This window comes from Nicotiana sylvestris, chromosome 7 (genome assembly GCF_000393655.2).
Source record: "Nicotiana sylvestris chromosome 7, ASM39365v2, whole genome shotgun sequence".
Lineage (NCBI taxonomy): Eukaryota > Viridiplantae > Streptophyta > Magnoliopsida > Solanales > Solanaceae > Nicotiana > Nicotiana sylvestris.
In genome coordinates this window covers 169,973,704-169,984,925 of record NC_091063.1, presented here as the reverse complement: position 1 = coordinate 169,984,925, position 11,222 = coordinate 169,973,704, and the positions used below count along the sequence as shown (strand labels likewise).

The following is an 11,222-nucleotide window of genomic DNA, read 5'->3' as shown; positions in this document are numbered from 1 at the left end:
TAGACCCACAGTTGACCTTTAGCAGATTCCTTCAATTATTGCACTTGTCTGTTTTCTTGCTTTTAAGTCCATGTATATGTACTACTATCAATCAGTAGAGCAAACTCCTATATTGGTATTAGTGTCTTGTCTTCTAACAGCTGTTGATTGAACGATTCCTATCCAATATGTTTTGCCAAACAACAATAATCCTTCCGGTTCACACCAAGTGATCAGTTTCCTTTTAGCACGCTCATTAAAAAAATGCTAAATCCTATACAAAAATATCTAGTATGACTAAACTACTCTTATTAAATATTGATCACATAATTATATTGAGGAGTGAGAAATTTTTTTAGGGATATACGCATAAGGGTAAAAAGTAAAAACAAATTAAATTTTTTCTTGATTACCTAACTGGACACTTATTTTGAACCAAGATGAAAAAGTAAACTGATCATTTATTGTGAACCGGAGAGAACAATAAACTCGATGTAATCCCACAAGGAGTCTGGAAAAAACAAAATATATGCAAATGTTATCCCTACCTTGTAATCCCACAAGCAGGGTCGGAAAAAAATGAGATATATGCTGATATTACCTCTACCTTATGAAAGTAGATAAACTATTTCCGATTGATCCTCTGCTCAAGAAAAACATTTTCAAAACTGATTGGAAAAACCACGCGTAAGAAATTATAGCGAAAATACCGTAGAAAGAAATGGAAAAATACTGCCAGCAAAAGGAAGAATATGTTTTGCCCAACGATTCCACAAAATTATTTGCAAATTTGTATATAATATCCAATCACTTGAAACTTGCATTGATTTGCATTATTTGGATGACGTTGCAGTTAACTTGACAACCGAATGCACTCAATATACGATTGCTACCGGAAATGTCCTCCACTAAGAACAAAAATCTAACAGTCAAAAAGACCTTGATCACAGTTATCCCCGGCATATAATAGCAAAATGATTCAACAACATTTAAGACGGAAAAAAAGGAAAATACTGTTACAAGCATTAGTGGTAAGGTCTGCGTACATACTACCCTCCCCTGCTACAAGCAATTGGCAACATGAATGCCGATGATAGAAAACAACCGCTCAACCACGCCATCTAATATGCAGTATGAGCAAGTAAAATGAGGATTTGGTGTTCATCACAGTAAAATTTCACGATGGACAATACCACAGAAATTGTGTCAGTAAAGATCCTCATCGGTTTGAGAAGCAACAAGCTGAACAGAGACGGTCCACAGCTTCAAGAACCACCTATTTTCTTAGACGAGACAAAAATAAGGACTTGCAAAACACATGTAGGCAATGAACTTACATACTGACAAACCAAAACCTTCAATCGGATCTGGAAATATCCATCATCTAAGACCAACAACGATTGCAATTATAGCCAAATATCTGACAACTGAAAAAGGGACAAGGCTACGGAGGCTAGGTAATCAGTAACAAATTCTAGTGCTTTAATGTACTTGAGCAAACCAAAATAAAGCCTTAAGATAACAAAGTGATACACTCAGAAGCTTGCTTTGGCAAGGTTGAGTTGGATCTTGAACAGAAATGCAGCTGGATGATTTTTGTTCAATAGCATCAGTAGCTGAAACTGAAACACACTCACTGATGACGATGTAACAGAACAGAAAATGTCAATCAATTGTGGAATATGTGATGCGAAAACTGTTCTAGCATCTAGAATTTTCATTTCATCATTTCAAAGGAAAGCATAGAAGAGGCTTAACAAGAAGATGTATAACCAATACAAGTAATTCAAAATGAACCTGGCTGGATATCTTCGATTAATAGAACAAACATCAAGCATCCAATTCCTGAGAAATGAAACCACGGACAATATGATAGAATACAAGTCAGTAATTGCTACTAATGGATGAAGTAACTGAAAGCAATGTATAAATACCGTACAAACCATCAAGGATGGCAAGATTGAAATATCTAAGCAAGTAGTCAAGTTCAAGAAAGATCAGAATGTATCACTAGTTCACTTTTCTAAACTTAAGCTTCCTCCATTTTATTGCCAGTCCACAAGTTTCAAGTTCCGACTTTCACAGGCAGCATAACTTGTCTAACCATTTTATTGCCAGTCCAAGATCAATTTAGACTAAAAGCACTTAGAAAATTTAAAAACTCTAAAAGGTGCTCTCTCATACTAAAATGGACCTCCTAAACAAAGGCTGTCAGATAACCAAATCCAGTTTTTTACTATAGGTGCCAACAAGGGAATGCGAAGAAAAAAGAAAGAGAAGCAAAATTTTGTTTATATTTCAGACACTTGAAGGACCAAAGTCAGGTAAAAATAGATTTTTGGGGAATAATTTAAACGAAAAATACCAAATTTTTGTTTTCCGATAAGTATTGATGGCAGATTCTTAACTATGAAAAACAGATGCCACCCATTTAACAGTAGAAACCAGCATGCCCACATGCAAAACTTCCTTTAATCATTAGTATCTAGTGAAGTATTTAAAACATCTAAATTCAGGTTTATCTATGAGAGGTACGGCAAATGCAATGATGCATAAAAAAGCATTGAAAAAATAAAAGACAAACAATTTCCGCCAGGAATTACATCTACAATCTATAAGCAGGGGAGATCATTCATAACAGAAACCAACCTCTATGGGCGCCTGCCCTAAAACATCATACCACTTACCAATTTAATATCCTAGGCAAGTCCCAACTCTTGACAAGAACTTTCTGAAATACAGTTCTTGTGGACTATCGGACCCTGAATACCACCTTCACCTGGAATACTCATGTAAACAGCACCTTTGAACATCCATTTGTCACTTTCTTCATTGTAGAAGTCTTCAAAAAGCTCACCACACAAAACACATACACATTGACTTTCATCTGCAGGAACCATGGCCTCGGTACATTCTGATGTTTCATTAGAACCTCCGGTTGTCCCTTTGGATTTATCACAAGGGAGGCAACCAAATCCAGCAATCCATTCTCCAGAATTTAAATACCACTTTCTTGAATTATTCAACAGTTTGACATCTGGATTTCTCAATGCGTGCCACTCCAAGTGTCTATCCAGTTTCTCTTGGAGTTTAAGTCCAAAACCGCATATGCCACACTGATGTGGAACGTCATCAAGAAGTTCACCGATCACATCAGGATGGGACTTCCGAATCACATCTGGCTTAAACGCAAGCCCAATGAGACTTTTTGCCTCTTCTTTGGTGGACCGAAGTAAGGCATCAGGGGTTTTAGCAGCAGGTTTTGAGAGAGAAATCTCGGCCTTCGGAGCCAAGAAAGGAATGGATGAGGATATTGGAGCAGATAAAGCAGGAGTTGACATGGAGCTTGCTGGTGGAATATGGTTCTGCGTTTGAGGGGGTGTATCCGAAGGAGTATAAGTAGGGGACTCCTTCTTTGATGCAGATATCAACCCCTTCGCTACCAACGTACTCAAAATGCTTGACAGGGGATTAGAAGCAGTATTTGGTGCATTCAAAGGCTGCAGTGATGCACTCTCTACAAGAGTTGGAGGTGGCCCAGATGGCAATGGTGGCTGTTCTACATTTCTCTGGGAGTTATAATTTGGAGTGCTTGAAGCATTTTTGTCCAACGACAGACTAGAGATAGAGGCCGGTGGAATCCTGGGCCCAGCTGGGGAAAACTGGGCGGGAGGAAGACCACTTGGTAAAGGAGGCTGTGCACTGGCTTGGGATGACAGAGCACCCTTATCAAGAGAACTCGGTGTTGTACCTGAACTTGATTTACTACCAATAATTCCACTCTTCAAAACAGCAGCCAACAAACTGCTAGTGCTAGAGGGATTAGGAAAACCTGAAATCTGAGGAACTGCTGAATTCTGGGTTTGACCAGAATATTCAGATTCCAGGCTTTCCTGCTGAACATCATGCCTCAACTGAAGAGAGGAGGCCAAGGTAGAAGCACTCTGCAAATTTGGAGGCTGTTGTCTTTGTGAATTAACTGAAACAGCATTCCGAGATGGCATTGCCAGAGATTCCTGGGAAAACTGGTTACGAGGATCAAGATTTGACCTCCTTGAGAATTGGGATATTCTTGGATCAGAACGAGAAGTGGTCTGCGGCTGGTACTGCTCACCGAGACTGTTAACTATTTGATTAGTGTTGCTTGTTATGACTGATGGGGATGGAGGATGCTGATGCATTGGCGAGTGAGCAGAGGGAGAGGCAGCTCTGAGAGTTTCTCGCTGTTGCACTATGGATCCCCTGGACTCTAAAGTTGCATTCATTGGCACAAAATTTGGCGCTCCAACATGGACTGAACCTGTCTGTGACTTGAAAGATGTCCTACCTATTGAATTTGCAGCTTTTGACAACGAACTGAAAGAAGTTTGATAGCCTTCTGGATGAACTGGAGCACTTCGAAGAGAAGATGAATGCCTAGCTCCATCTAAAGCATGTGAATCCCTCGAATACATTGCTGAATTTTGATTCCCAAAAGACGTTTGGCCTCGCTCGTCGCCTGAAAGAGAATCAGCTGAGGCTTCACTATCAGCCCTTAATACGACCTCCCTTATGCTTTGTGGTCTCCTCAGTTGATTTTCTAGGTCCTGCAGATTCAGGAAAATAATAAGATCAGTCAGTCAAAACGGCATAGGGACATTTTATATTCACAAAAAGTAGCTTCGACCAGCAAATATGAGACTTCCTCATTTAACAATAGCCAAAAGTATTTAAATCATCAATTTAACAAAGAAATGCCTTCAACTAGTTTAAGCATATTGGTAACCTATTACTACTAGGAAATGACTTTGGCATTAATTAAGCCATCTTAAAGCAAGCTAATAGTTTCAATGACAAATAGATCGGTATGGTAGACAAAGTTGCAAATGGGGCTTTCAGATTTCAAGAAAAAAAAGTTTTAGAGAGGAAGGGGAGTAGCAGCTAGGAGTAGGAGAATATGCTCATCCATGCAGAAGGGCTAGAAGTTGGTGCTCAGACAGTATTTTCTATCAAAAGCAAAAGTGGTTCTTGATTTTACAAGCATTAGAAACAAACAATTTAGATTGAAGAAAAGCTAAACTTATCGGACGAAGCTAATGGATTTGACATTATTAACTTTAAGGAAACTATTACCAGATTTTCATATTAATGTGGATTATCCGTCCAGAACTACTACTACAGTAGGCAAAGCTCATGTAATTCTTTTAGGGGGGAAAAATCCAGTACTAACACTTTGAATAAATATTGGTTAAGCATTTTCTCTTACAGATTTATCTGAATCCTCAGATGCCCACCGGTCTTTAGCTGCACTGTTTACATCATCCCACATGTACTCCTCTTCCTCAGAATTCTTCCAGCTCCTATCAGTCAAAGTACTGGTTCTATTTGGCAAGGACTGTATCAGTTGTGGATGTGCATCAGAGGTTGCAGATTTTTGGGATATACTTTGGAACCCATGCTTAATGTCCAAGCCGCTTCTTTGGCTCAATATTTTACCAGTCCCAGAATCATACCAAGGTTTATCGAACCCCTGTTCCTTAAATCTCTCACCTCCTCTTCCTACTCCAAAGGCAGAACGCCTGGACAGATCAGAACCATAATCCGAATCTCCATATGCTGCAGTGATACTCTTCTCAGGAACATGCTCGTTCAACTTTTCTTTCTGAGCACGCTGCAATATTGCAATACTAAATGACTTAGATTCCTTAATCTGATAAAATTCAAGCATGCATATCTGTAGATGTTTCATAGTTAAACATATTCCACACCACTACCTTAACAGAAGGATCAATCCATGATCTTCCAGAGCTAACACTGGTTGTTATCTCCGGTCTCTCTACGTTCTCGTTTACATTAAGAGTGCTGCTGATGTCACTAACTGCTCCTTTTGTCTTCACCATAACAAAGAACACTGAATAAGATAAGAGTATTTTGCAGGAGATATGCTTTACAATGAATAAATAGAAGTGTTTCTTCTATAACAGTTTAAGTCCTAAATGAGGTGGTCCGCATAATTCAATACAGCAAGTTCAAAGTTCAAGTCCCACCATCACCCATCAACAAAATATTTCCGTAAGAATGACCGAAGAAAAGAAAAATCAAGACCACAAGTGAGGCGGCATGTTGTACTATAATTAAAAGAATACAAACGTCCTTCTCTAACAGGTGCTTTTAGATGAAGTGGCTCAAGCCTGCTCAAGAGAAGGACCAAGAACATCAGGACAAAAATAGGCAACAGTACTACTAATTCCTGAGAACAAGTAGACATGGCAGGTCGTGTCATAAACCATTACATTGAGGATTCACCCATTTTTGAGAAGTCTATGATAGTGGGACCATTCAAGTTTTATTAGTATCCTCGTTCTAGTAATAAGCAGTCAATAGTTCATAATATCACTAATTAGTCCTCCCCAAACCACAACCAAGCTTAAACAAAGGGCAGCACTACATGTGTTTGTATTAACTATTAAGAGAACGCTGTTTTAAATCTCCAGCTGGCAGAAGCTCATCTAACAGATCAGCAAGACTGGGATAAACTCAGTATTTGAAATGATGAAAATTGGGAAATGTGACTTAGTAGCAGCACTGCATAAGGTACTCAAGAAAATAGATTCAAACGAGACCACCAAAGATGGCTACTCTACTGACCCTGGTTGATTGCTGTAGGCGTTGCCTTGCCTCCAGATATTTGGGATTTACATGAATGCTATGTGCAGGTCGTTGAGCCTGGGGATCAGGCCTAGATGTCCCTGATGAAGAGCCATTGACACCAGTTGTAAATCCGAGCTCCTTCTCAATTAATTGGAGTTGTTGAGCGGGAAATACTCCTTTCCAAGTTCCAAAAAGATGCCGCATCCCAGGATGTACCGAAGGTTCAACCTGTCTATAAGCTTTGCAGAAAACCTGAAACACATGAAAGAAAACCAATAATGATTAATTATGTAGTAGCTTGCAATGATGCAGCTATCTTCCTCAACTAGCAACAGTAAACCAACAACAACTGACTACTCAAGGTAAGATAGGACTTCACAGTGCTCCACATCATCAACCAGTCAGATGGGTGTCACATTCACAGTGTTAAAAAAACTGAGGAAAGTTTTTTTTTTAATAAAGTAGTAAATAACTGATAAGAGTATGTTACAGAGTTTCTTTTTCCTCAGGAAAGAGGAAGCACATGAGAAAATGCAAAGGTTGAGAAGAAACATGATCACGACAAACTACATATAAATCCAAATCTGACCTCGGGTAGCTTGCCGGCAAAATACTTAATATAATCCCGCCCAATGTTCTTCACAATACTGTCCAAAAGGTATAGAGATGGCAGCTTTTGCTCAGTAGGAACCTGCGATGATTTCCATGCTACATTAGAATGAGTTTGCAAAAGCCATTGACACTCATTGGTGCAAACTGTATGCCAGAGGACAAAGGAATAAACAAAAATTCTAAGTAAAAGAGACAGAAGCATTAGTCAAAGCAGCAAAGCAAAGACTATAAGCACCATAACTACAGCTCTGGAACACTTACTTAAATATTCAGCAGACAAACTGAATGATAAACTGGGCCGTAGAAGTATTACTTAAATATTCAGCAGACAAACTGAATAGTAAACTGGGCCAGAAGTATCAATATCGAAATCATTTTTGACCAAGCTGGTGAACAATTTGAGTATAGAATAAACCAGCTCAGTTAAGGGAACGGAGATCTTATCATGTTACATGGAAAATCAAATCCGCTTGCACTTGCACACATTCATTTCACCATCTCTATATACAAGCAACATTGAAATACAATCTAGACAAAACATCAATTCTACCTGAATCGCATCGCTGATACAATAAAACAAGTATATCATGGACATCGTTCATTTTATCACAGTGTAATTACGTATTGTGCTGTGTGCAGAATACCAAAGCATTCAGATTAAAAGATGGAAGAATTTCAATGAGGGGTGAAGGGAGATCTTTCCTTTATCCTGTTAAACAAAAAACAAAAGCATCTGAAACTTCATTCAGATTTTAATTTGGACATAAATAATTTAAATGGATATAGATATGAATATCACATAGTATGAATGTAATTTCCCTCTCACTTTGGAATTAGCCGCAATTTTCTTTTTTGAATCACAGACATCCACTTGTCAAACAAGCACAATACGGGTAAGTTATTTGACAAGAAAAACCAAGGGGTTGCCAGACCTCTGATGTCTGCTTATCGCAAAAGCCAAGGCTCAAGATCAATTTATCTAACATCCAAAATAGCGTAACTGCAGAAAGCAAGATTCAGCTTAACAGCGTGTGTCTTGAACTTGACATGACACTAAAATATGCAGAAATAGAATAAGAAAAACATGATACATCCTTCATCTGACTACAAATGGACGCTACTGGACCTTGAGGATACTGAATAGCCGAATTATGTTAATACACGTGATTCCGACAAATTCAATCACCAGACAAGTATATGTCATGAACTGCTTTACAATCAAGAAATTGGATCATCCCTTCACCATTCAAAATATAGCAAAGTTAGAGTTGGCCTTTTTGAAACTATAAAGAAATATGAAAAGAGTCTGTATTGGCCAGACATTAACCTTCCGTGAATAGCAACTGCATGAGTCATTTTTAATTGAAGCAATACAATGCTTTTGAGATCTTAGTTTTTCCCCAATGGCTCACATAATCATTCTCATTAATGATGTGGAAAAACTGCGACTGCACATTGGAATTGTTTCACAAACCATAGTTTTTCGGAGAAATTTCAGTGGACAATTCTAATAGCTAAAGTATAATCAAGACATCTCATTCACCACAGCAAAGCAACCATTTAATTTTGTAAAGTAACCAAATTTCTCAATAACCAAGATATCCTTTACAAAATTGTTACTCTATTTCCAGATATAACACTCAGATTACACCAGCTGCACTAATCTAATGAATCAGAAATCTAAGTAAAATTGAACAAGATTAACAACATTGATACCAGTAACATTTAAAAACCGGAATTATCACCTCAATAATGTTGTTGCAGATAGTAGCAGCGATCGCCTTAGCAGACTGCAAATTCTCACCAGCAATAATGGTCAAATTCGTAATAATGGGCTTCGAATTAAATGTCAGTTCAGCTAAAGCAGTCTTATACTGGCTCACTAGCTCCTGATGCTGTTGCTGCTGTTGATAAGGCCCACGAATCGAATCGCTGTTCCTCGAATTCGAAGCAGCAGCCCGTTGAGAAATGAAGCTCGACCCATTTGAGCTGCTCCGCTCGGTTCCAGCTTCGGTTAATCTTGGTTTCTTAGGTCCTGGCTCTAATCTTGATCTATCAAATGGTCTACGAGAACCCTCCATCTCCATCACTTTATCAATTTCCCCAAATAAAAACAGAAAAACCTAACCCCAAATTCGGACTAATTTACATGGATTACAATCAAAATTGGAAAAACGCAAATCTAAACTAAAGAATCTATCACTTATTACAGCTAATTTCATGTATATTTCATGTATAACGACAATCTAAAGGACTAAATCTGATCTTTGTTTTACATACACGGAGATAAATGAATCAAATCAGCAATACAGATAAATGAAAAAAATACAGAAATTGAACAACAGTTTGAGAGTTGTGAGCTTCGACTGCGGGATATTGGGAAGGGGGAGGAGCTGGAAATTGAAAAGGGAGATAGGGTTTTTGATTGATTTGAGAAGAAGTGTATTGTAGCTCGCTCTTTTATATACGGGTCGGGCTCGGGGAGGATAGCGGTATATACTCCATTATGTATCAATTTATGGTGGCATAATTTCTTTTTAATCTGTAAAAAAAAATATATATATATATATTATCACCTTTTTATATTTAAAAATATTTTAATTTTTAATTTTATTCTTAATAAAATATAATATTTAATTATATAAATATCTAAATATATTTTAAATTATAAAATTTAAAATAATAATCATCATACTATATTATAAGCGTGAAGCCCAAAATACAAACAAGATCAAAACATCATATCATATTATATTATAAGTTTGAAGCCTAAAGTACAAAATTAAAAGATCAAAATATCCATTAAAAATTAATTGACCTTTTTGCCCTCCATTTAAACATCACTCTCATAATATTTTTGTACCAAAAGGCAAAAAGATCTCATAGTAAATTGAGCCTTTAATTTTCTACTACACTTTATATGAAAATATAAAATGCAATGTATCGTATGAAATACTTTTTGAAACTTGTGAAATATTTTTTATATTCCCAACCAAAATCATATAACAATCCAATTGAAACTCTTTCGGTCATTTTTATTTTTATAGTATTTTTCACTGCTTTTAATTTGATAATTACTTAATGTATCTAGTCTATTGGAAATGCCCAATACCTTTTGTATTCCCAAACAAATTCATAGAATCTTCCCTTCGAGAATATTGCAGATAAAATACTATTAATGATATTTGTTATGCATATTGTTCTACAAACAAACTAAAATATAGTAATAATATTTACAGCTTGTTTGGATGGTTGTTATGCATCGCTTCGTAATGTATCGTATCGTACTATATTGTATTGTATTGTATTATATATATAAGCTTTTGGAAGCTTTGTTTAACTCCTTTTGCTTTTTGTTTGCTTTGGAAGCTTTTTTTTTCGTTTAACCCCTTTTTCCCAAATGAAAAAAAAAAAAGGTTAAACAAAGCTTCCAAAAGCTTTCTGAAGCAAAAGCCACAGAAAGCAAAACGCAATCAAAAAAATAAAGAGAAACAAATAGAGAAAGAAAAAGGGGAAAAGAAAAAAGAGGAAGAAGAAAAAGAAAGCTTTGGGTAAAGGCCTTAGGAATAATTGAGAGTTGAAATTGAATTTATTAAAGCTCTCATTCGACTCAATAGGTTAACTTCTTCTCCTCATCTGTTGAATTATTTCACTATATTTATGCAATTTCATGTGATACAAAGGAATTCAATATCAACCTTCTTGTATATAAAAAGAAATATATAATTACTATGGAGATAACAAGGTTATAAGGGTTTGGTTTAAGCAATGATAGGTCTACTTCTAGAGGAATAAATTATATTAAATAGTTTGAAATTGATAGAATTATAGACTAGTTCTATGATTAAATATAAATACCTTTTTATTTACAAGATTTTTGGACTAATTTAAATTACTCATAGCATGGGTAAATATAAATCCACAAATTAAGATTCAAACATGAATCCCGATGATTGGATTTTCTAAAATAGCTATGGATTAGCCTAAATAAGAAAATTAAC

The 11,222-nt window shown here is 36.6% G+C and overlaps 1 protein-coding gene across 2 annotated transcripts; it reads right to left on the bottom strand.

Annotated features, from left to right (window-relative positions):
* Positions 1-923: 923 nt before the first annotated feature.
* On the bottom strand, positions 924-9,685 carry LOC104217410 (polyadenylation and cleavage factor homolog 4). Of its 2 annotated transcripts, XR_011400825.1 has the most exons (8): positions 8,967-9,685; positions 7,199-7,300; positions 6,607-6,861; positions 5,733-5,849; positions 5,225-5,629; positions 2,667-4,565; positions 1,777-1,824; positions 924-1,601 (listed from the first exon to the last, which is right to left on the bottom strand). XR_011400825.1 is itself a non-coding variant. In XM_009767647.1 (7 exons), exons 1-6 carry the CDS (start codon positions 9,306-9,308, stop codon positions 2,679-2,681), a joined length of 3,108 nt encoding a protein of 1,035 aa, XP_009765949.1. In that variant the 5' UTR covers positions 9,309-9,685; the 3' UTR covers positions 924-1,824; positions 2,667-2,678. The 2 variants fall into 2 exon arrangements, 1 of the variants encoding a protein (XP_009765949.1); XM_009767647.1 differs by having other exon boundaries at positions 924-1,824.
* Positions 9,686-11,222: the final 1,537 nt, after the last annotated feature.